The sequence below is a fragment of the Dermacentor silvarum genome, chromosome 8 (genome assembly GCF_013339745.2).
Source record: "Dermacentor silvarum isolate Dsil-2018 chromosome 8, BIME_Dsil_1.4, whole genome shotgun sequence".
Classification (NCBI taxonomy): Eukaryota; Metazoa; Arthropoda; class Arachnida; order Ixodida; family Ixodidae; genus Dermacentor; species Dermacentor silvarum.
The window spans coordinates 170,018,950-170,044,988 of NC_051161.1; the positions used below are offsets into that span (position 1 = coordinate 170,018,950).

At 45.5% G+C, this 26,039-nt stretch overlaps 2 protein-coding genes across 6 annotated transcripts in view; one reads left to right on the forward strand and one right to left on the reverse strand.

Moving 5' to 3' along the window:
• The first annotated feature begins 513 nt into the window (after positions 1-513).
• On the forward strand, positions 514-24,599 carry LOC119461832 (protein FAM204A-like). Of its 3 annotated transcripts, none has more exons than XM_049672762.1 (6): positions 514-907; positions 5,749-5,870; positions 7,868-7,979; positions 17,657-17,746; positions 21,802-21,908; positions 24,115-24,570. In XM_049672762.1, the coding sequence occupies exons 1-6, from the start codon at positions 749-751 to the stop codon at positions 24,155-24,157; spliced, it is 633 nt and encodes a 210-aa protein (XP_049528719.1). In that variant the 5' UTR covers positions 514-748; the 3' UTR covers positions 24,158-24,570. The 3 variants fall into 3 exon arrangements, with proteins under 3 accessions (XP_049528719.1, XP_037579131.1, XP_049528720.1); XM_037723203.2 differs by having other exon boundaries at positions 515-907; positions 5,749-5,873; XM_049672763.1 differs by lacking the exon at positions 514-907 and adding an exon at positions 2,097-2,947 and having other exon boundaries at positions 5,749-5,873; positions 24,115-24,599.
• Positions 5,834-26,039, reverse strand: part of LOC125947610 (uncharacterized) — a 35,311-nt gene continuing 15,105 nt past the window's right edge. The window contains exons 1-4 of one of the 3 annotated variants that reach the window (XR_007468438.1): positions 10,658-11,695; positions 7,822-7,995; positions 6,474-6,647; positions 5,843-5,954 (exon numbers count right to left, since the gene is read on the reverse strand). Coding sequence is in view for 1 of the 3 variants with exons in the window: in XM_049672754.1 (XP_049528711.1) it covers positions 12,182-13,198 (1,017 nt within the window). In the remaining 2 variants the exon portion in view is untranslated. Of the gene's footprint in view, positions 5,955-6,473; positions 6,648-7,821; positions 7,996-10,657; positions 11,696-12,165; positions 13,313-26,039 lie in introns of those variants that run through there. The other 2 variants (XR_007468439.1, XM_049672754.1) reach the window with 2 other exon arrangements.

The window sequence follows — 26,039 nt, forward strand, 5'->3', positions numbered from 1 at the left end:
CACGCAAAGGCCTCGTCTGCGATCGAGGTGGGGGGGGGATGGAAGTGGAGCAGCGGAAAGACGGGACACTGCGGTCGGCCAGACCGATCCGTTTGTGTCCGCACAGCGCTCTTCCTGCTGTCCCCGATACTCAACGAACGGTCCATTGCAACCTCTGCGACCCGTTGTTACGCTTGAGCAAAGCGAGTTTGGCGGTGTATGGGAGAAAGATGCCAGGAACTTTCGAAACCATCAGTAGAAAGGCGCTTACGTTCTTGTATGCCGGCGAGTCTTCTTTCAATAGGTGGTCTTCTCGATACGCGGATTTGAACAATGCGCACGATGTTGAAGACAACGCGGAAGAAACTCGCTAGCGGTTGTAGTACGCGACCGAAGGCAACGCTTGGCTGAAGCAGCTGAGTGCTCCGTGCCCGACCACAGAAAGTGACGAGAGAAGACAACGGGATAGTGAGGAGGCGACTGCTAGATGGAGCCACCTGTTTGAGCATTGGCTGTGCTGGCGTCGCAGCAGTCGCAGCTCCTCCCGCGTGTGGAGGCACGTCAACATTTTATGCTATGTTGACATGTCTACAGGTTACAGTGAAGCTTATCTGCGGACTAGGTGTGGTGCGTGAAGCTAGCTGAAACTAGGCGATCAGCGCTACGACTACGAGTTATGGAATTACAAAATAAGTTCACGCCCGTAGTTAATTGTAGCATCATGTAGAAAGCTGTCCGCACTTCGCTACGCGCGAATCCATAATTGGGCATGAGTTCTACAGAGGAAGAGCTTGATCTGAGCGAGATCGACGTGTTTGGCGCAAGATCAAGAAAAAGAAAAACCGACCCCAAGTCGCAACTATGCGGGACGGCAGACACTGGGAGTATAAAACTGCCGGTGACGACTGTTCGTACGGAGTTTAAGGAGGTAGGTTCTGTAATACCAGCCTATCCGTTGACCGTAGATTTTCCATTGATTTGCGCACTTAACACAACGGCTTGCTTTCGTCGTGACGTCACGCAAATTGGTGAACGTAATTGGCTGGCGCATTACAAATTATGCTTGAGTTGCACCACGTTGCACCAACGCTTTGGTTGCACAGTAGTGTTTTTGACCCTTTTCGCGGCGATCCCGTGGGCGCTGCCATGTTTGATCACGTGGTGACGCGTCCATTGCTTGCCTCAACTGCCTTCGTTGCCTCCTTGCTCACAATGGAAGTGTATGACGCCGGCGCGGCTAAGAAAACCTCTGTTTTCGGAGATATCGTAGACGATGACTGGGTGGACGACACGATCTTTGATTACAGCTTCAGCTATGTCCAAACGGCGCAAGCAGCGTATATGGTGCTTGTTCTAAAAGCTGGGCTAAATATGTATTCCAAGCTATCCAAACATTCCGCTCATGAATTCAGTCAGGATTAGTGTGTTTTGCTATTTGTTCTTTATTCGTCAAATAGTTTGAAGCAGTGGCTTGTCAGTTCTGACTCAGTGAAGTTCCTCGGTGCGGCCACTATCTGATTATTTTCTGCCTAATCGCTCGCGGGTGTGCTCAGTTCCGATAGATTTGTTCTTGCTGCGCACAAGGCTTGAAACGTAGCTGTTTTGTACATTGTAATACCTTGTAGCAAATGTATATTACAGCTAGAAACTCGCTTACTCTTGTGGACCGTCACAAAACATTCAAGTTCGACCATTAATCCGTGCGCCATCAGTGTAGTCGGTTATTTGTTGTGCATATACAGTGCGCATATATTCAAGTGTGCGCCCATTCACTTATTTTAGATACGTCGGCGATAGAGAGGGCGTTAGTTTTCCTGCCATTTGGGACATATATGTATAGATAACGTGCGCGAAACTTACTATGACAGGAAGCGGCGTTACTCCCTTTGTCATTGTTTAAAAAGTGGTACTCACTCTTGCCGACGTTCTGGGGATGAAGCCCTTTCTTTGAAGGTTAGCGATTAGGTTTAGCGATTAGAAGGTTAGCGAGGTTAGGATAGCGAATTTCTGTATCCTCGAGGAAAGCCATACATCACGAGGTGCCGGTAACACGTTCGGACAGTTGCAGCAGCGGTCCGTAAACTTGGCCACACAGATTCATTCTATTCCTTAACATGCCAGTCACTATTTTTGCAGCCAACTACTGCACACGTCTTCAATCCACATGATCCAATCTAGCATGATTGGAGCACAGTGTGTTAGCGAAAACTCAGTTGCATTTCCGACAGCTGATCGCACAGAAGCAAGGTAGAAGCGGTAATGGTTTCGTATTCGTGCGCGGTCGCTGAGGAGAGGTATGGCGCGCCGCCGTGAGCGCCATCTCGTTTCTCTAAAACAAACTGCTCCGCGAAAAGGGTCAATAAGTACAGGCAAAAAGAGCAGACCAGCAGTGACACTTCTTCCCTGTATGGAGCTCTGAAGAATGGTCTTTTGAAGTTAACTTTTGCCAATTTGCCCATGTCTATTCATCTTGCTTGCTAGAAAAATTCAGCCCATTAGTATTTAGCCTAGAACGACAGAAAGCTGAGCTAGTTTGTAAGGATTCATAATGCAAAAAAGGTAAGGCGTGCAGACACGCACACAAGAGAAGTGGAGAACACGAATGCCGACTATCAACTGAAGGAAGCACTGAGGCGAAAAAATAGACACAAAACTCATCTGCACATGCTCTGGAATGGTAGCACCACGAGTTCATTCGGTTACACATACCGGTCTACGTGAGAGATAACTGTTGAGGCATTTAATCTCTTCCTTATGCAAGGTAATTGAAGGCAGACTCACGCACGCACTTCCACCATTATTGATATGCCATGAATTTATGGTATTCTCCTCATGCATGCCATTTAGAGCTGAAAGTTGGGCTAGTTGGTTTTGTATTAAGTGCATCATAAGAATTTGCAGCAAAAAAAACATTACGGAAGAAGCAAGTGGACAGAAAGACGCTGGCCTGTCAACTGATAGTTTGAAGGTGAGCAAAGTACGAAGAGCAGGAAACAAAGAGAAACATCTTTGGAAGAACAAGGCAGTACTGCTGCGCATGGGTGTCATTGCAAAGCCTGAGTGAGGAAGTCACATCCTTCTCTGTCATGCCGACTGAGGGGTCGCTGATACAATTACTTCCCTCTCCCCTTCTGCAGAAGGCTTCATGTAATAGCCTACTTCTTTATTTTTTAAACTGGCAGAGAACACGTGTGGCTTCAAAAAGGGGGCGGCACTTGCAGCTATGGCAATGATCTGCCAAATGGTCCGGACCCGAAATCACTTCTCTATTGAACCTGTGCTCTCTCAGCCTATCGTTTTAAGCACAGGCCAGTTTGACCGACGTAGCTTTTTCCACAAGAAAGTAGAAACCTATAAACCACTTCAGTGTGGAATTCATAGAATTCATGCCAATAATGTTGCGCATGTCATGTCAGTTAATTCATTAATGTCATGGCATTCAGGTGATGACATTTAGGTCATATCATTCATGTCAGGTCTGCACACGTCTCATTCATGTCCAGAATATATCGAGTTAAAGAAACGATTACGACGAGATCACTTCATTCATAGCATATATGTCATGGCGCAGATGCCATGAGAAGCATGTCATGTCAGAGATATCATGACATGATGCACATGACATGTCATGCAATCTATGTCGTTCGTGTCATAACACGCATGTCATTCATGGCATGACGTTTATGTCATCCATGTTAGGGCATGCATGTATCCTGATATATATCGAGTTAAAGAAACAACCATGATGGCATTATGTCATCACATACATGCCATGACAAGCATGTGATTTCATTATGGCATGACATGGGATGCGCATGCGTGTCTTGTCATTCGGGTCATGATGCACATGACATGTCAAGCAAGTTATGTCAGTCATGTCGCAACATGACATGTCATGTGTGACATGTTTGTTTCCTGTAATGAGTCAAATAATAGTATCTATAACTTGTAGAACTGCGATGTGCAACTGTGTATCTAATTAGAATAAATGATCCCATCTTGTGCAATTTGAAGCGCAGGATCCGTGAAAAAGGGAATTTGTGACAGCCAATACATTTGCCTGAAGATTGAAAAGCACAGCACATGCAGGGAAGAAGTGCACACTGTGACCTCCGTCATGTGATCGTCTTCTGTGGCACAACACATACCTGGAAACCTGGGAAAAGAAAAAAAAAACTGCTTTGGAGAAAATCAGTTAAAGCAAATTGTTTAGGGTGCTCTGAGGCTTGCCTCTATTTTTTTCTAGGTTTTGAAGGCCCAGAACCTTCATTTGAAGGAAGAAACAAGAAGCAAAAAATGTCCTCCCGGTACTCATTTAATATGCTATTCACTGCACTGCATCCTCAAGTTTTAGGCCTTATGATGAAGCGAGCATAAAACGAGCATCTTTTTCACTTTGATCATATGAAAGAATCCCACAGAACCCATCTCGGTGTTAACCCTTTCAGGTGCCAATCAATTCTGTTGGTTGAAAACGTACTTTCCCCACATTTGCTACATCCTCAGAATCGTAAAGAGCATACAGCTGCAGAATAGATTAAATATTTTCAATTCTTATATATGACACTCTCTGAATACATGCAAAATAGTCGCGCGACTGTCCGCTCGTGGCACTTTGCATGTATTTGCGGGCTTCTTTCATGCTTGGAAAAACACTATTACGTAACACGCATTCAGCAACAGAAAGCTGTATCGGGAGTTTTTCATGCTACTCTACAATTTTCTCATTGACACTTTTAATCTAATTATAATATTTGAGAAGTCAGTTAATTAATTAAGACTAATTATGTAATTAGGCAGAATGCAAAAAATGATCTGAGCATCTCCAAGCGACGGCAAACATTACCTTGGTTCTGTCCAGCTACGTGGCATTTGCATATTTTTAAAGTTTGGCTCAAGTTACGTGGGACACCCGACATATGAATCGACAAAGATTCCAGCATAATCCCTGGTGCTAGCATGCATTCCATGACGTACACTAGTGAGCAAAAGACCACAGGGTCACTGAAAAAACAAAATTTCTTCGTAATTAAAAAGCATAAGCTTGAATTGATGAGTATACTGAAAAGCTCACAATGCCAAGTTTGGACTGCAGTCCTTAATTTCAAGTTGCGTTCACAGGCAGAGGAAAAAATCGGCTTTATCGCGCAACGCCTGGTCCGTATACTTCTGCTCACGGGTGTACAACACTGTTTGCATCACACATGCAATCTGATAACAAAAGGTTTAGCAACAACATAGACAACATAGAATCAGTGACAACAGTCGAGAATGTTCTGATACATGTGGGTGCGCTTTGTGCCGAGGACAGGTAAAAAGCGATCCCCAGAAAGAGGACGAACAAATGATAAACAATGTACATGTGCCATTGTGGCAAATCAGTTGTGTGTAAGCCCACAAGTTGAAGTTGATGAAAGGGGAAAATTGACATCCACCCGACTTGTAGCACGAAGCTAAAAGGAAACCCAAATGGCGTTCTCGGAGAGAAAGCCGAGACGAAAAATTGAAGTTGAAAAAAGTTGAAGAAAAGCTCTCCCTAGTCTGGGACCTGAAACTAGGGACCACCTTTCCGGGGTGGTCGCTGTACTACCTGAGCAAACCAGTATGAATTTTTTTTCAATTGCAAAGCTTTGTTTCTGAGGTTTGGGCTTCTTTTATAGCTTCGTGCTACGAGTCGGGTGAATGTTTCTCTTTCAGGCATGCACTGTGAATCGGGGTTGTCGTAGGTGACATGGTGTTCTCCTGGTGCTCTGTAATGTTGCGGTGCAGAGGCTGGCCATTGCAAGCCTAGAAGCAGGGAGCCTGCGTGAGAGGAACATGGCAGTGCGCCGCCGAAGTGAGCAGCGTCGCATGGCTCGCATCAGGAGGCGGCAGCAGGCATCGAGCAACTCGTGGTGAGCCAATTTGCCTGGTGGCCCACAAAGAGGGAACTTTGGCGCTGCAATTAGTGGCACCCAAGAGTGGGCTACTTGATTCTGCATGATTTAAAGTATAATAGCACGACTTTACAGCGTGGACAAAAGCAAAGAACAGACAAGGATAAGCACTAACTTTCAAACAGGAATCATTATTGCAAATGAAATATATATGTATGTTGCCAAATGAAAACAAACAACGAGAGCAGCACAAGTTAAAAAGCAAACCATGACTCGCTATCGCCAATTCCGTGTGCCTGTGCTCCCCAAAACATGACACTTCTTTCTGCAATAAATTGATTGATGGTTTGCTAGAACATGGTGGGCCTCATCTGGGCAGCTTCAGTGATTTAGCATTGACGTTTATCACGATGTTTGCCGATAACATTCGTTAGTTGAAAAAGGAGGGTGCAATCACAGTTGTGACAGTGTCAGATACACTATTGGTCACCAGGTGGGTGCGCCTAGCTAGCCTTAGAAAATCCCCGAAGTAGCGATATGTGCTGTGTACGATGATGCATATAAAGGTAAAATTCAGAAAGTTCAATTCAGTTCAATGGCTAAAAAATCATTGCGCACATTTTTATTGTGAGTGCGCAGACGGTTGTTTGAGCACCTTCCCATGACAAAGCCTGCGTAGGAGGAGCTGCCACCGGGAAGGGGGATCCTCTGCACCACTTGGCTTGCAAACGGGTCAGTTGTCGACAGTGACAGTTCTTGCGGCAACTGCTATGCAGTTCAGACTGGGAGCTTCTGTCGACATACATGAGAACGGAGAAATTGCTTTCCTTGGCAATGACTGCACCGAGCTACAGTTAAGAGAAAGAGTTAAAATCTAGTGACTTTAGAAAGCAGATATTTTATTTAGGCCATTGATTTATTAAATAAGATTCCTGAAAGTTGCAATATCTTAAGAACGATACTATCGAGGCTACAGGTCTGTAATTAAGCATTGAAAAGTGATATATCACAATGTTCTAAACTGCACATAATACCTCTAAAGCAGACAAAATGAATGTTCTGAACCATACCACTAATCTGTGAGTAGGACTATTGCAAAACCCTTGTAAACATTACGCCAAATTCACATAAGCTGTAAATTCATATTATATGAAGCTTGTCCACTTTGATACTTTTAATCGATGCGGTGTACACAACTGTGGTGTTTGTTTTGGGCACAGATTTGTAAACATTGTGCTAGTTTTATTGCGATAGCAATTATATGGACACTCAAAAGCAGATTTCTGCCGTCGCCGTCGCCGTGAGGTTCCGTATGACGTCAATGGAGATGAAATCGTCACCGCGCGCCGAACGCTGTATGTGCGAGTGAAAGGGCGCGAGGGACGCGCGCTTTCACGGGGAGTGAACGCACGGCGGAGAACAAACTTGCGTTCTGCTCTGTGCTCCCTTAAGGGCTGCAGAAGTAGGCGTCTCTTTCCTCCTCTACAATCACCATATATGTAGAGCAAACGTGCCTTCTTCCGACGCACGAAAGGCCGTGGGGGGGAGGGGGAGGGAAGGGAGGCGACGTTTAGCTGCGGCACTAAGTGCCTATTTATATTAGAGGCTCCGGCAACAGTCACCAACGCCGCACGCATTTTAAGCAAACACGGGCAAAACGCCGACGGTGTCGACAACAGTTCTGCGTGTTGCCGGTGCTGCTGCATGTCCAAGTTTATAAAGCTGATAAAGCTGCTATCATTACTCCGTATAGCTCTCTTCAAATTTGCTATCGCAATTGATGCTTCACCTTTCAGGTGAAACTGCGACAACTTTTTTTTACTTACCAATTTCTGGCAATTTCTGTAAAAGGTTGCTTCCTACAGTCACTAGAATTTGCCTTTCGCTCTCAAATGCAACAAATTTCATTCAAATCGGTGAAGCGATTGTCTCATCGAAGAAGCATTTCTGCATTTTACATGATTACCGAGCTCGTGCTTTCCCTGAAGCCACAGCTGCTTTTTTTGCCGCAGTGAGGTGGAACCAGGTGGTGACGACCAGCAGAAGTGGCAGGAGGTGCGCCCCTTCCTGACTGTGAACGACCACCTCTGTGGCCCCGTGTCTCATGGCAGCTGTGGGCCCAAGGTAGGGCCTGCCCAGTCTGTAATTTGTGTAAAACCCGCATTCAGAACTGCTTGGTCGTCTTACTCCCCCTGATGTGTTTCTTACAAAATTGCATGCTGCTGGAAACCAGTTCACTGTGATTACTGCCACAGTTTGCCAACTACACCATTTGCTAGAATAGCTCCCACCATTGCTGCCATCTGGGCGGATTCCCCTAGATCTAGGAATTTAAGCCTTGTTTAGGGAAATATAGGCATTTGTCTGAATCTAGCGAAATTTGACACTATGACATTGAAATATTGAAACCACTGATACGACGGCGCATTTTAATTTCAGTTACTGCAAATTACCTTCGCTTTAGCATGCAAACTGTGACTTTTGATCATACGGCACTGCAGTGAACACATATCACCAAGTAAACGACAGGGTGGGATTGCCCTGCTCCCTTTAACGAAGTATTGCTATTGAAATTTTGCCATTCGTACCACTGGCTCGGCTGTCAATGTCTGTGCACTCTAAATGAAATACATTTGCAACCAGTGAAACAAACGAAACGTATGCTGGAACACGAAAAAATCTGGGCATAAGCAGACACATACACCCAGCGACTGTGCGCATGTGTTCTAACATTTACTGGGAACTGCCCATAGGCAGAGCGACCTTGGACAGAGTTTCAGTGGTTATGTGTTTGGGCAAGTTTTGCATAGGGAAAAAAAAAACATTTATTGGCCACATAACTTCGTGCTTTGCTGCAAATGATGCAGAAGCACATAAGTGTGGTATGGTGCTACGTCTGTACACTGCATTAAAAAAAATTATTAATATTTTGTACATTAGTGTCCTGAAGTTGGCGCACTGTTTCGACACTATTACATTCTCTAAGGGAGGTCTGGCACCCATCTTTCTTAGAACTTGAATAAGGTTCTGTACAATCTACAATCTACATGCAATCTACAATCTACATCTACAATCTACATCTACATTTACAATCTACATGCAAAACAGCTTTAGACAGCAACAAAGTATCCTAGCTGACATCTTCTGTGAGTATGGCTTCAAGCAGAAGGCTGTGTGTTTAGCACTGCATCATCATTCCAGCTTGAGTGCAGCAACTTCATTATTTGAATGTCTTAAAACAAGCTTGGGAAAAAATATAAACTATAAAATTTGCGCTCTATTTGCATGGTAAAACAAGAATTTATCACTACAGTAATTATACTAACAAACTGAACAGTTTGCGAAAATATAGGGAAATCTGTGAAAATTTTTATCCGAGTTAAGGGAAATCTGGCTTCGGAGGTTGGCAGCACTGGCTCCCACAAATAGGGCAAACCACTTCTACAGAAATCTGCAAAATGGAGAAAGATTCATGAAAGGGATTCACCCACTCAACAGTAGCTGCAGAGAAAATCTCTGAAAGAAAGCTTTGCAGTTGAAGAAAAATGTATTGGGGATTGAACCTTGTGGGAAGCACACGACCATTTCCTCCAGCGTATTCACATCGCCGCGTTCACACGCTGTAGACTCATCAAGAGCCGACGTAGACAGAGGAGAGGCGCACTGCGCCCTCTCCCAGTTCTCCCTCGGTCTCGTGACACGTGCCTCCTTCCTTCCCAGACTCACGGGAAAGGTATTCGGCGCACAAGGAGGACGTTAGGTAAAAAAAGTATCATCACTGGGAAAGACTCTCTCTCTCGCGAGAGACAGATTCACCTACGTGCCCCATCCTGTACCACTCTTGCAGAAAGAAAAACTATGCCATAGAAAATTTTGCTTCAGAATGTGTGCTCACTGGGTTAATTCTTTGACTAGGGTTGGCAAAGAAAAATGCATACAGCCATGTGATAGAAGACAGGCAATGCCAAACAGCCTTTCAGGAATCTGTACTGCAGCATGCCTTTCCAATCTCTTGAGCTTCAATGCGCTTTTGTACAGCTGTCTCCTGAGCAAGGATTCGCGCTACTTCCTTGAAACACAGTGCGTGTTCACATCACTTTATTTTCCTTAAAGACCCCTTTTGGGGTGTTACATAGGGGATGGGGTCTACAAGATGCAGGCGTTTACAGCAGTCGAAAATGTCAATGGACAGGTTATGGCAGCAATGTGGTCAGTGGCTGTTTGTGAAAAAAATTTAGTTCGTGAAGGTAGTACGGGCTAGTGGACGCAACACTTGAAGAGGGTGACCGATGCGATGGGATCTGCGTGGTGGGGGTGCACAGATGTATAGTTCCTGTCTTAGGGGCGAATAAAAGAACTTGTGATACAAAACAAGACTTAGCAATGTGACGGCGAGCAGAATGATTACACAAACCTGATTGCAATTTTAGAGATTATATGCTATTATGAGTATGAAGAGTGAATAAATCTGGTAGCCCGGTTTTGTACAGCTTCGATGGCATTTGTTAAATATGCTTGATGAGGGTTCCAGATGGCCGATGCATATTCCAGTTTAGTTCTGATGAGGGAGATGTATGCTTGGAGTCTGACGTGTTGAGGGGCTTCCCGCAGGTGATGTTTTATAAAACCTAGTGTTTTATTAGCCGATGATATCAAGTTAGTCACGTGCAGATGCCAAGATAAATCATCAGAAATGGTGATACCTAAGTATTTGTAAGACTGGACGAGGTCAACAGGGAAGTTAGAAATGGTATATTCGAAAACCAAAGGGTTGCGACGGCGGTGAAAAGACATGTACTTACATTTGTTAGGGTTGAGTGTCATCATCCCACTGTTCATCGCAGTTGTGTGGTGCTGAGAGAGAATTTTTTACACGGGAAGCTTAGCCACTAAGAGAGGGAAAGGCTGTGCTCATTATGCGGCAGCACTCAAGAACTCTTAGATGCAGTTAATCTGCACTGCTGCTTTTGAACTTAGCTGAAGTACTGTTGAAATGCAATGTTAACATAAATTCAAACCTATTAGGATTGCAAATTGGGCAAGAAATGTGAACAATTCCGAAACAAAATGAATGCATTGTTGTGTATGCAGCTTCACCTGCATTTGTAACAGTGGTTTGATCCAAAGCATACACTTGGGACTGCTCCATACTTACGAAAGCTTACAGAGCTACTGCACTTGCATGTAATTATGCGTAACAGGTGACCTGATCTTCTGCTTGCATTTCAATTTATGTTGATGATACAAGCAGTAGCTTGGCTTTCTGAACAATGATTTATGAGAAGATGCAATCAGTGGCTGCCCTGTGACCGACACTCTGTCTCTAGTTTATGTTGTCACTGGCTGTTGTTCGATGGTGTGCCACAGACATGCTTCTATGGCGACTACAAAAATGGGGACCAGTTGTGCTTCCTGTGCAGCAAGGTTGCTTAAAGAAAGAATGCACAGGCATAGTTGTTCTGTTGTTTTGCCATTCCTCTGTATACAGCAACGCACTGAGTGACCAAGTCAAGTCATGAATTTCTGTACTCTTTTCCCCATTGCATGCTTGTTTTTTCTTCTTTTTTTTTTTTCATATTCAGCCAGGCGATTTCTTTCTCACTTATTGTCTTGGCAAGCTAGTTGTTTAGCATGTGGTGTGTCTCTATCTGCAAGCTTTCTGCTTAATTGCTCTTGCTAGCATTCAGAAAATCTCTTTGTAACTCTTAAATTCCTATAACGAAGAAACGGCCATAAGGATGAGTTCAGAGGCTCTAAAACCATTGATTGCTTCCACTTTCTGCATGGTTAAACTAAGAACCGTATTGACGAATGGGGCACAGTCAATAACCCCTTTTCCAGTCATTCCCCTACCCCAAGTAATGGCAGAGGTTTGCCTAGGCACACGAGCAAATTGAAAATGGGTTCGGTACTCTGCAGGGAGTGTAGCACAATGTGTGGACTTGTTTGACATTTACTTTGTTTGCAGCAGTTCAGAGGAGACCGGGAAAGACGGTACGATTGCAGCTGGGAAAGCAACCTGCCCCCCTACGGCTGCGTAACTAGGCAGCACAGAGCTGCTGCACGGGTTTCTACTACTACTGCTGCTACTACTAGCTGTAGCCGTAGTTCATTGTAATAAGGAAGACAAAAAGGAGGAAGGATCGTGGGCTCGTAATTGTCTCGGCTCCCAGGGGACACCCGAGCTGTGTCGCAGCCTTGGGAAACAGGCTGCGTAAGTGAATAGGAAGGAGAGGAAAGCTACAATAAAAATGCCGCAGATAAAATTAGGAGAATGGAAGTGAGAAGAAGGCATAAATAATGAACTGAGTGAGTGAGTACGAACTTTATTGAGGTCCTGAGGAGAAAGAATTAAAGCAATCCGGTGGCTCCACCCAGGTCGGGGCCGCTAGACAGAGTCCTTCGGCGACGGCCCGGGCCCTCTGGACAGCCTTGAGCTGGTCGATGAGCTCTGTGCTTCTGAGCGCTGAGTCCCAGGAGGACTGGTCAGGAAAGTCCGTGCCCGCGTTGGCAGGGCACAGCCAGAGCATGTGTTCGAAGTTGTTGTATTCGTGGCCGCAGTGTGGGCATGCAGTAGGAAGGTCAAGGTTGATCCTGCTTAGTGTTGTTAGTGTGATGTATGTCCTAGTCTGCAACTGTCTGTAAGTGACGGCCTGTGCTTTTTTGAGGTTTTGGTGAGGAGGAGGAAAAATTCTTCGTGCTAACCTATGATTTGAAGTGATTTCGTGGCATGGTACGAGTTGGTCTTTGTTGTCTATATCCCTCCAGGCTGGGTTGAAGCGAGGGGGCGGACCGCAGACGCGGAATGTGAGTTCTCGCGCCAGTTGGTGTGCCCGCTCGTTCGGATTACAGTCAGGAGGTCCGGAAATGTTGCCCATGTGGGCCGGGAACCATGTGATGTGTGGGGACATGAGGTTGTCTCCTCCCGTTTCTTGGAAGATTTTGTTGACAACCGTAGCTGCTTTCCTAGAGACGAGGGCTGCCGAGAAGGTTCTGATGGCTGTTCTTGAGTCCGAGTAAATTACGGAGGCTTCTTTGCAGCTTCGAAGGGCCACCGCAGTGGCCATTTCTTCTGCTTCGTGAGTGAAGTTGGTAACCACCGTGGCTGCGTTAACAAGTGAGCCATGGGCGTCCACCACCACGTATGCGCCTCGATTCCAATATCTGGCCGTGTCAACAAAGAGGACTTGCGTTTCATTACGATTAATGTTGTCAAAGATTGCCTTCGCTCTTGCTTGTCTCCGCCCTTCGTTGTGGGTCGGGTGTATGTTTCTTGGGGGGATTGGATCAACAGTTATTGACCTCTTGGCATTTGTGCATAGTTGCGACCTCTCTGGTGGCATGAAGAGGGGTTGTATGTCTGCTTCTAGTAATATTTCGAAGCCCGCTTTTGTGAGTGAGAGCCGACTAATTTGGGCGTTTCGCTGTGCTTCAGAGTTCTGTTGCCGTGTTGAGAACTAAAGTAAACAAGAACCAATAATCATGTAGAAAACCCTCACATTGCCAATAAAAATAGAGTATACACGATTTTGCAAAAAGAAAAAAAATTAATTTTCACACGGCATACTAGTTGCAAAATTAAAAAGAACAAATAATTATTTTACAGTTTCACATTAATTGCGCAAACTACAGGGCTGAACATTGCAAGAAACAGTACATATCTGAACAGTGGCGGCACCGAGGGGTCCCTGTTTTCCCAAGTCACAACCACATAAAGCCAACAGACAAGAAAGGTAACGGGGGAAACGAGTAAATTATAGAATAAATCAAAGTGGATGGAAATACAACTGGCTGCATGTGGAACCCATGTCCTCGCTTTATGCGTGCGATGCTCTTACCAATTCAGCCATATTGAACATTATCAATCTTGCTTACATTGAAAAAAAAACTTCCAAAGGGAGTTTGGAAGTTTTTGGTAGTACACACATTGGGGGACTCCTGATTCGTTCTAGTAAGTATTTAACAGCCTTGGTAAATTATTTAATATTTGTTGGCTACAATTTGTTTGAGGTGGTACAATCGTTCAGAGTTGTAATTTTCTTGTGAGATGTAAAGGTACATTCTTCTAAGCCTGTTAATTCGATAAGGGATTGTTATTGTAGTATAGTGGAATCTCGATGATATGAATCTCACGGGGTCACGAAAAATATTCGTATTAGCCGAAATTCGTATCATTGAAACACAATTAAAACTAGGCAAATGCGGGGATCAGATCGCGAAAATCGCAAGAAAATTTTATTTTTGAAAACCACGCGGTTGCAACGCCTAATCTACGCTGCATCAAAATGGTTAGGCTGAAAACGCACTAAAAGTGCCCGAAAAGATTAATTCGTCAGTGCACAGGGTCAGAAAACAGCTTTGAATCGCACAAAATCACCGCAGTTCACAGAGACATATCTCGTATTTCCCGCCACCGAGCGCCGCCATCTTGGTATCGTTCAAAAGCTCAAGGTTTGACCGTTCCGCTTCTTAATTCATCCGTAGTCGCCATCTTGTAACAAACGCAAAAAACAAAAGAAGCGCGGGTCTGCGAAAGGTAGTCACACGGGCCCTCCGATGAAAGCGGGCCTCCGATTGGCTGCCGTGCTGAAAGGCGTCTCTCCATTGGTTGCTGCTGTGCCAGGGGCAAGATTGCAACCGCAGTTGTCTGCTTCGTAAACCACGCCGGCGTCTTCACTTGACACGCAGAATTCGGATTACTGAGAGCTCCCAGTTTAGTGATGGATCGTCGCTCGTTGGAGAAAAAATTTTGGACGAAGCATGCCTTCGGAATACGGAAGCGCAAGCCTCCTACGGCAGGAAAAATATGGCGATTAGCGGGCGAAGCGGAGGAGCAGCCGATTGAATGTACCGCACTACCTCGCACCGTGGATTACGTGCCGCGCTATCTTGCACCGTGTGACTCCGGCAGCGAAACCGACAATCGCCCTGTGCCATCGGCACCGATAACGCAGTCGACGGAAGACGCGCCAACAAAGGCTCCCGTGCCTTGGCGTACGGCCGCGCGAATCAGTCGAGATGGTATCTCGGTAGACACAGCTTGCTTCGACTAGGCAAAATGTCGCAAACACAAAGAACGCGGCCCGAAGCACAGCAGCCACTCCGTCTGGCCGATGGCACGCGGAAAAGGAGGAAAAGCAAAAAAGCAACAAAAGCGCCACCGCTTCAAACTCTTCGCGCCTCCGCACCAAAAGAGAAAGGGAGAAAGCGCGTGACTGCGCGCTGTTCTCTTTCGCGGCCGTCGGTGGGGCGGCGTTTATTCGTATCAACCGACGCGGGCCGAACATCGATACCGTTCTCTAGCACGTTGCAAAGTAATGGGGCTCGGCCGGGACCACAGAAAAATTCGTATCATACGGAAATTCGTATTAGCCGGGATTGTATCATCGAGATTCCACTGTATAATACTTCTGTATTAGCCAGGCACTAAAAGTTTCACATACTGCGATGACTATGAACTACTCACCGAGTTGCCACTAGGTTACTGAAGTGCGAGAAGCCTATGCCGACATAAAACCTTTATGCATTTCTGGTGATTTTGACATCGTGGCACCTTCAACGAAGCTGGAATCGTTGAGTTGCTTTTTGGGAACACGGAAAGCGTTTCGCTGCTCAGCACAAAAGAATAACAGTGCACGTATTTCTTTTAACACATTGTTGATTGTAACAGTGTCTATAGTAGTAGCATTGTTGTAACATTGTGTACGGAGAACCTGAAGAGACACTGCTGGCCACAAAAAGTCAGGACTGAGACTGCCATGCATAGCAAATAACCAAAACAAGAGTCATGTGTACTGATTTCTTAGCTTGGCATGGTGGAGAAAAAAAATTAACAGATAAATTAGGCATATTCAGAGTGACATTGCAGTGAAGAAAATAGTGCACGGCAGGCATGTAGGCTCACATTTTTCTGCACTGCTGCGAAAAATTAACGAGTTCGCAAACCAATTCCAAAACCTTGGCTCTGCTTAGCTTGACTTTGTACTGGAGAAAATGAGACAGAGTTAAAGGCATGTTTATCCTTGCTTGTACTGAGTGTTACACAAACAGGAGTGCTTGGTGTGTGTACACGACTATTCCTGTTAAGCTGCTGGCTGATCTCCACTGAAATTTCACTCAGAGGTGCCATTCTGCATGCAGTTTAGTTTACTAGTAGCATGTTTGTGTGCATTACCTAACAGCTTTGTCCTCAATCACAATAACAACCGATGCCACTAAAATAATTTCCGATTCTGATGTCACATAACGGTGGCACCATCTCCCGTGTTTTCGGCAAAAACAGATGGCACCACTGTTCTGTTGCAGTTGAATTGACATGTTTTGAGTGGCCTCAAGGCTGACGACATCCACATCGAATTTATTACTTTAAGTCTAGCCTTCACTGTATTGCCGTTTATGTATGAAACAGAGTACAGTTACTTTGCATTGCACGTGTGAATGAATGGCTCGCGATGCAGATTTGTACTCGTGTACAGCTCATCAATGTAGCGTCGAGTGGAGAGCTTCATTTGTGAAAGCTTTCACAAAAGTGGCCGTAGTTCTACTTTGCTCTTAACAGTTTATGACTCTCCAAATGCTTCTCTCTTCATACAGAAGTGGCCATTTATCTAGGCTAGTGATTTTGTTAGGTATCGAGACTGTTTGCAGTTTGTGAGGTGCCAGAAGCAGCAGAAACGCCCCGAGCAGCCGCGCTGTCTTCCAGCATGCCGTTACAGATTAGGGCTGCTTTACCACAGGCGGTTTGCAATGATACCAGTGGGGAGCCCAGTGGCCATTGTGGTGCAAGCACATGTAATCCCTATCGATTAGCATTACTTCACCCAGTTTGCGGTTTCTCTGTATCCAACCTCGTTCACTTTGGGTCATGTACCTTTAAAATTTCTCCGGTGCTGGGCATAATCTGAGCCCATGCCACACGGGTTGCACTCAGGCACAGCAGCGAGCTCTGCCGCAAATGCAATGGGTGCATGCTGCTCCCCAACGAACACTTCTTTCGTGCCAACTTAGGTCACAGAGCGTGCGCCTGTGGGCATGTGTCGCTCATTATTAATCTTTTTTTTTTTCAGATTTCTCTGCTGCTAAGTAGAATCGAACACATATATTGAGACACTCTTGTCTGAATGTATATTCACTATAAGTTGGGTGAACAGAGCAAGCTGGTTTATCGTGGACTTTTCAGTGCAAGAAAGAATATGCAAGGAGAGCCACACGACACAATTGAATGTTTATTGTGAAGAAAAGGTTGCACGAAATAATAACAAAAGGTGTGCACTTGCATTGCGCTCAAGTTATTTTCAGTGGAAGGGCATTACAGAGGAAATATCTCAATAAGCAGTATTGGGGGGGAAATAAAATGTGTAAATACGGCATGCACTGATCCCTTGTCATTTAGAAAGCATAGCTCTTTGTCATGCAGTAATAATGAGGCCACATAGTGGCTCTGCCGCTATGTGTCCAGAGGTAAGTGTGGTTCAGTGTTGTCAGTAGTACGGTGTATTGCTTCAATGCTAATTGTACTCGTATTAACGTCGACAGTTGTTCCCGAGATCCTTTGTTGATGCACAAGCCCACTCTCCCCCGTCAGTGCATATGCACGCAGTTGCAGTGCTCCCATAGCCTGCTATAGTGTTGTGCAACCTTTTTTTTTCTACCATCCAGACAAACTTGCCAATGGTGGTTTTTGTATTCAGTGGCACACACATGCTTAGACTAAAATTTGGTGAAGAGCAATGATACCGTTTAGGACTTTATGGTGCTAGAGGCATGGGCTGCTGGTACTCTAGTGCTTTCCTTGCTTTCAGACAGAGGTTGAATCCCTGGTGGAGGCTGCCATTGCCGATGGCGACTTTGACAGGGCAGAGATGTTGAGCGACCACTTGGCCAACAGGCAGGTGAGATACTGTCAGGAAGGGGGCAACATTGAGGCTCACCTTTACCAGTATGTCGTCAATATTCGATGCTGCTTGTAAAACTTAACGTTTAGTCCTTTAAGAAATGACCACATTCATTGGACCCTAAAGTAGGCTTAAGCGTGAGATTCCTTTTTCATTTCGTGCCATGATTCTTGTATCTCCTACTTTTTGTCTTCCGGTAAAAATTTCAAAAGTGCACAAACTGGACACTGACAGAAAAAAGACACATACCCACACACAAATGTATTACTTCCAACAGTTGATTGATTGATTGATTTATTTATTGATTACGGCAGCATGCACACTTCAGCTATTGTTTTCAGATCATGCCCCAGCGCTTGATCTCATAGAAACAGCCAAGGCATACGGTATTGCTACGGTTTCCACCAGTATGTGGTCCCAACAATAAACAATTAAATTGTGAATTGAATTCAATTAAAGCAATTTTCCCTATACTTTCCTCGGCTTCATACGATTGCGACCAACCAAAATTGGGCCCCTTGGTTCTTCCCGCCCATAACAATGAAAGCAACATCTTTTCTACGCCACAGCAGAAACAGATGAACGTAATCACCAATCACTTCCTGCATCACACAGAATTCAGATGTCCAACACACTTGTACAGACAACTGTTCAGTGAGAGACTTCTTGACGCATGCTTGTTCTGGCCTTTTTTCCAGCTTAGCTAGAAAAGGAGACCTCATGAGCCTGTCTCGAAACTTGACCAACTGACACCAATATGCACGATTTGCAAACAAAAATGTACCGTGCAATTTCATCTGACTGTTCTTGATCATACTTCATGTGGGCACACTTTTTTTATATATGGGCCTGTAATTATTAATTGCATCAAATTAATATTTGTGTTTAGATGGGTGTTACAGTATGTGGTATTTGTTTCCAAGTTGATAATTAGTATTCTCACAATGTGCTGCTCAATTTGCAAATGAGGCTGAATCGCACCATATATACTGCACTTATAACAGGGTGTCCCAGTTAACTTGGACCAAGATTTTTAAAAAGACAAAAGAGCTCTAGAGAAATCGTACCGACTGCATAGTAGCAACAGTCATGTGTTTACTTACAGCCAGTATTTCTTTCATCACGAAGTATTAATAAATAATTGCTTTTAATTAGTGAACTTTTTAATTATTGCTTGAATTGCATACATGTAAATTACAAAGTTGTAGGGCACCTCAAAAAACCTCTGAATCAAGCATTTATGTTGTGCTGAAGTGTGCCTGGTTGGTTTTTCTATGAAAAAAACAAAAGCCCACGAACTATGCGAAATATGAAATAGATGCGTGCTCGCGCACTGCTACTCACGCGCCTCCAAGCAACCATTGAAAGATATATGGATGCATTCGTTTATCGCCGTATCGTACAAGGCCGTTGTCATGTAGGATGGCTCGAGAGGTATCGCGACCTAACTAGCATGGTGCGAAGAGCGTCCAATCTGCGCCGTCACGGGTTTCCCGGCTTTAAAATCCCCCCCGACGGCTCCGCTGTGCTTATCAATGCGTCAATGGCGTGTTCTCATGATGCCGCGAGCATCAAATAGTGTGAAGCCCTGTATCAAGCTGCCGCCGCTTGTAAAGCCGTGTATCCGTGGCTATTCGCTTGGGAGCGCTTGAGTAGCGGCGCACATCTATTTCATATTTCGCGGCTTTTGTTTTTTCTTAGAAAAAACAACCAGGCACACTTCAGCACAAAATAAATGCTTGATTCACAGGTTTTTTCAGGTGCCCTACAACTTTGTAATTTACATGTTTGCGATTCAAGCAATAATTAAAAAGTTCACTAATTAAAAGCAATTAATTAAATAATACTTCGTGATGAAAGAAATACTGGCTGTAAGTACACACAACTGTCGCTACTTTGCAGTCGGTACGATTTCTCTAGAGCTCTTGGTCTTTTTTTTTTAATCTTGGTCCAAAGTTAACTGGGACACCCTGTACAGTGTAGACCGCTTATAACGCAAGTCGCCGGAGTCGCGAATATCCGCACTATAAGCGGTACCGCACTATAACCAAAGCAACAATTTTCAAGGCTCGCACATATGCAAAACATGTGCACCGAGCCGCCACGCATATGCGACAGTCGAGGAAATGCGGCTAGAACGTTTGCATTCAATTTACAGTCAAGTCTCGTTAATTCGAACCAAATCACGTGGCGGCGCCTCCGACAGGCATTGCTCCGGCACCGCCATAGAGTAAAAGCTTAGGAGAGACCCCTCAATATCGCACGTGAACGAAACAAAAAGGGAAAAAAACGGGGCAGAAATTTCACCCTCTCTCAAATGGCAAGGTCGCCGATTCTGCGTTGCGCCGGAACATGCATGTACCTGCCAACGTCTCAGCCACGCTACTGTAGCCACGCGTAGAAAATGGCAGTGAGCCCTCCTTTCTCCTTTATGCTTCCTCTACTTTCTAGTCACGTGTTGACCTTGCACGCTGCGGCTACGGCGCAGAGGGAAGCAGTGGCGCTGTCCCAGGCCGGCCAACGAAACTGCCCACGCCGGCAAACGCCCGCTTCCCGATAACGGCTGAAAACGTAACTTCGGCGAGCTGGCACCGGGCCGGCTGGAGCGGCGGCGCGTGCACGGCGACGGGCGCGCACGGTGACATTCAAAAGTGAGGGAGCTAGGAGGGAGGGCGAGGGGAGCCACCGAAGCGGCAGAGTTGCCGGCGCGAAATTCACTTCCCTTCTGCCCTCCTTCCTCACATTCCACGGTCTCCGCGTGCGCCCTTTGCCGTGATGTGTCGGCGCCGCCCGCTCCCTGAAGTTTCGTTTACTGCCGTTATCATGAAACAAGCGTTGGCAGTTTCGTGGCCCTCGCTCGCTATGCGCGCCGTGATATTTCACGACTCGCACTCAAGATTCTGGTTTCAGCTTCACTGGCTATTCGTTCGCACCACGTGCCCTTCTTCCCCACTTCGTCTCTCTTTCTTCCTCGAGCACTCCTTGGGGCACCCGATTGAGGGGTGCGTTCGCCGTCTCCGCTAACTTCCGTACTCCCATGCAGCCGCACTGTAACCGGTATTTCGTTTCCTGCAACTGCACTATAAGCGATACGTCTATACATGGAGTGCTATGGGAAAATTAACGGGAGTCTGAAAAGACCGCACTATATCCGGTCCTGCACTATACGCGGTTACGTTATGAGTGGTCTATACTGTATATTGCAATTTCACTTTATATATATATAAATTCAAAAGGTTATGAACCATGGTAAAAGGTGTGCGAAGAATGGAATGCAGAAGGGTTCCAGCGAAGCAGAATGATTCGAGGAAAGCTGAGATTGGCAAAAATACTTTTGCTTTCCTATAGTACTTTGTTGTGAGTGCTGCCTTTGCTGCTGTGCAGTCTGTGCCAAGTGAAATTCTCGCTTGTTCAACTGGCAGCAATGTGCCTTGCAACTTCCGTATCGCAGCCGTATCGCAGTGTACATACTAGGTGCGATGTTTTGAATGCATGACGTACCTAAACCTGGTCTTTTAATGTGATTAGCATTCGTAGCCTACATCAGCCACTTCTTGCCTCAAGGTCTGTTTTTTTTTTTGTTTTTTTTAATCCTTAGAAATTTCTCATGTGCTGGGCAGATTTGAAACTGCCTCACATGGGTGGTTTCTCAAGCACATCGCTTTGGCTTCACACACACACAATGTTCTGGTTGTGGGATTCATTCTCAGCGGTGGCAGCACCGTTGCCGTCTTGGAGGCCACGCAAGGGGACTTTGTGCACGTGCACCACTCATTGTGTCCAGAGCCGGTGCACGCCTCATGCATGACACGTTTCGATGGTGGCTACATTGCCTCAATGCTAATCGCAGTAACGTTGACAGTCATTGTGAGATTGGTTGAGCCAGGGTTTTCTTAATGCCAATTACAGCACGGTAAAATATTATTACAATAAATTTGCATCTGACACAAAATAGCTCCGCCATTATTCATGATAAACACAAGCTTATCGCAACTCGTATAGTTCTTCTTAGGAGCTGCTCTGGCGCTAATCTTTGCCCCCGCCCCCAACAGTTTGCAGTGAAGATTGCAGACGCATTTGCTGCCAGGCGGTGTGCGGAGGAGCAAGAGGCCAAAAGGAGGAGAGACTACGTCAAGAGGCAGACCAAATTACCTTGGGGGTGAGCAGCCTTTGTGTGTGAAAGACACTGGCCATTTGTCACATCTTCGCGTGCTCACTGGATGCCAGAGGTACTTGCTCTCGACTATATACTGGCTCAGACTGGCTCCACACTGATTTCACAGGTGTGAGCGGACGTGAGTGTGAACAGTACTGACTGCTGGTTAATGCGAGTACAAAGGAAACTTTCAATGGACGTGGGTACAAACGTGAGCGACCGTCAGCTAGTGTGAGTGAATGCCATTGTGTGGGCGCGGGTAAGTGTGAATGAAAGTGGCTATGATTGCAAGTTGAGTGCAGGCGAGTGTGAATGAGTATGTAGCCTGCAAAAATCTTGGTGAAGGAGTACGACTATCAATCTGTTCTACTGACCTACACGTAGATACCTTTGCACAACATACACAGTCATGGTAAAGGGAGATGAAGCATTGCTTTAATGGCACTTTTTTATGACGTTTAAGCATTTATTATTATATGTGATGTTGTTACATCAACTATAGCTAACTCAGTAATATTTATCTCGCCTGTAAAATTATGTTCTCCCTGAATTTGCAACATGTGTCACATCTTTTCAAATGTTTTGTACTGCATTACCTCAGTGTGTAATGCATTGTAAAAGAATTGCCTACCTATTCTGTTCCATGTGTTTGTTGACAACATTGTTGTGCCAGAAATGGGGCCAGGGATTTGGTCAAGCCATCAAGTAATGATTTTTCTCCTTGGTCTCTTTCACAATTGAGAAACATGTGGCGTGACAAAACCCCTCACGCCACATGTTTGTAGGCTTGATTGTAAGTTATGAAAGCATAAAGAGCTGTAGAAAGTGTCATACCTTCGCGCACGCAAGTCAGTACAAAATGCTTCCTTCAAAATCGCATGTGCCGCATGTTTTCTCCCTTTCAAAAAAGAACACACTGGCACTTCTTTCCCTCTGCTGTAATTGCTGAAACATGCCGGCGCACAACACTTGTTTGGCATTGTTCTCTTTGGCTACAGATTAACAAAAATGTCACACACGCCTGCAACTGCGTGCATCCACTGTGGCAAGGCGACCACCACCGGCCGAGAACTTGTTCAGGGGGTGTCGACTTGGTGCACCAACAGCTGAGAAGTTATGTTTTATGTGTTGGGCTTCAGCTGAATAAGTGCCAAATCCAGAAAGCAGAACCTGTTATCATCGATGTAAACAGAGCATCAATTAACCATGATGTCCCGATGACCTTTTGTACTGCATGATGTCTCGATGACGGTGCAGTAACCGCCAACCTTTTGTACTGCACTGCCCTGGGAGAGGTGTTGGGGAAAGCCAGTCAATTTTGCAGCAGCTTCTGAAATCCTTGCAAGGCGTTCGCTCACCAATCTCACAGGTCATAATTTTGTCACGTTTGGCTGCATCTTTATTTTTATATTTTTCCCCTTCGCGTGTGTGCTCTCTTTACGGCAACTGGGTATGAAGTGTTCGTTGTATATTACGGCAATTTTAAAAGAATGCTCATTGTATCTGGATGCAATTTCAATAGGTAGGGTGACATAACCACGTGACTGCGCATATGCCCTATCATATTGCAGCGCTCTCAACTGTGCTTCGAGCAAAAAAACCGTGTGCGCGGTCAGCCTATCACTTATCAGGGACAACGGCTCTTCCTTTCCATGTGCCGCCACCCAAGATGCTGACGCACTGTGACGCCAATGCCTGGAGCCGCAGACTTCGCCACAGTCCATGCGCACCGTTGAAAGCGCTGCAATATGATAGTGCATGAATGGAGTAACATGGTTTTATTTCATATTCAGTGGGCTTTCTTTAAACACACAAAAAAAAAATCACCACGCAGCATCTATGTTGCCACAAAAAAATTGGATCGGTCGTTTCTGAGTCCTCTCTACAATGTAACGAAATGCACTTGGCTCTAAATTGAATATTAAAAATTTTGCATAATTGATCTCAATTAATTAACTAATTAATCAGAATATAAAAAACACTCTTAAGGAGCACCACATGACGGCAAACCACATTTTTAAATCCTTGGTTCAAGTTACGTGAAACACTCTGTATGCCATACCAAGTAACCTTCAATTTGCCCTTTTGATATTCACATGTTCATTGTTTGTGTTATTACTTACAGAGTGCTTTAGCCAGAAAAAAAGAACACGAAATGTGATTGCACTACTGGGCCTCAGTGCAGCCATTCTGCCAATTTACTTTGCAGGTTCGAAGCGAAAGAACGGTGGCAGATGAAGGGCAATATGTGACCGTGAGCATGATGGATCCAGGTTGTGGCAACGTTTGCTGTTAGCATGAACAGGCAAGCACATGGCTCCCAACTCCGCGCCCTGCTAAGCATGGGCACTGGAGGAAGCAGTGCCGCTGCAGTGCACAAGGAGGCATGCCACAAGTCGTCTGCTACGTGGCCACAGAGCAGAGACTCGCTACTGTGCCCATATGGCTGATCAGCCTCTGGCAGTAAATGTGCTGTTGACCACAACTATGCCACCACTATGGAGGACTTTGTGGTGGTTGTAAAAACATTCATCTCTTTAGCAGCTAGTCGTGCTTGGGCAGAACGCGCTCCACTGGTGCCTACACTTACAGTGGACATGTACTGCGACAATAAACCAAAAGCAACGGATGTCATGCTTGCTCTGTGCTACCTTGAAGGGACACCAAAAGTAAATTCAATATCGAGTGACAAATTACATTCTACACATCTGTGATCGTTTTTCTCTGCTGCAAGATCGCTTACTCACATCTCAATTGAAGGCTGCTTTTCGCTTCCTCAGTTGGAATTTCTCCTAAATGCAGAAGCATACTGGGTGTTGTGGGATCTCACACGTGCTCTTGGGACAAAGGAACGACAACACAGTAGTGTAAACAATCAAAAGAGTATTTATTGCACCTTTCATACACTAATGCACGCTAGCCGAATTACTACGCATAGAACATTCACATGGGCACGCAACAAATCAAGGAAGTCGAACTCACCGCGACCGGATAGCGAGCGATTATGTTCGCCCCATGCTATGACACCATCGCCTAGTCGTTCATGTGAACGGTCACGCGAACCATCCGTGTTCGTCCATGGGTGCGATCGCGCAAACAGCTCGCTTTTCCGTTCCTTCGCTTGCCCTCTCTGGATTGATCAGAATTGTGATTGCGTACGCCAGTGGCCGTCAGAGGCAGCGGGGCGGTACCGCACATTTCCTACATTGTGACGTAGCAGTCAAACCGAACGTGCGGAAAGCGAGCTGTTTGCGCGATCGCAGCCCATACCGGCGTCCTGCTCCTGTCCTCGCGAGACGATCTCGCGAAGCATCGATTGGCGCACGCGCGGAACGTCCCCATCGCTCACCAACCCCCACGTCGAGAGAGAAGCACCTTCTTTCTTTTGTGCCCAAGTAACCCCGCCGTTAGGTGGCGTTAGCAGCACGACACTCGCGCCATCTCTCGCAATGCGCCACAACTCCGCCGCCGTAAAGCTATGCGGCGAAGCCGGATTACAGGAGATGGGAGCCATGCGGGGAAAACTACATCAGGGGACGCGTGAGAGTCGCGCATCCCCACAGTGTTTCAGCAAACACTTTGAAAAATTTTTAAAGACTGCCTGTGGCCGATAGCACAGTTCTAGTTCATGAGCTGGTCTACTCGAATAAGCGGACATTACTTCCACAAAAATTGAAATGCATAATTGACTAATTAACATAAAACCACTAATTAAGTTTTAACCTAATTAACTTATGGCCCATATTGCAATTTACAAATTTTGGCCGTGGAGTTCGCAAGGCGCATACACTTGGACGAATTCTCAGGATGACACCAGTTTTGAGATAATAATTCCCAAACATTGCGGAGCAATGCATTGGCGTTCCTGTTACTTTCTTAACAAAACATTGTTTTATGCATTAAAATGCAGAAGTAACTTTACAAAATTAACATTCGACCAATACTTGAATATCCATCCATAATTTGGGATCCGCATACGCAATCCTTGGAAAAAAGTCTTGAAGCAGTACAGAACCGTGCAGCCCGATATACCACTAATGCATACAGACTCCCAAACAGCGCGACAGATAAAGCAGCAGTTTAACTGGCCTGATCTGTCTACACGACGCACCTTTCATCCACTTTCATTCATGC

Bases quoted from the DNA above. Each gene is read 5' to 3' on its own strand.
- LOC119461832 (XM_037723203.2), top strand. From the start codon at position 749: ATGAGTTCTACAGAGGAAGAGCTTGATCTGAGCGAGATCGACGTGTTT. The intron at 5,874-7,867 runs GTGAGCCAATTT...TTTTTGCCGCAG, and splicing joins CAGGCATCGAGCAACTCGTG to TGAGGTGGAACCAGGTGGTG. The intron at 7,980-17,656 runs GTAGGGCCTGCC...CCTTGCTTTCAG, and splicing joins ATGGCAGCTGTGGGCCCAAG to ACAGAGGTTGAATCCCTGGT.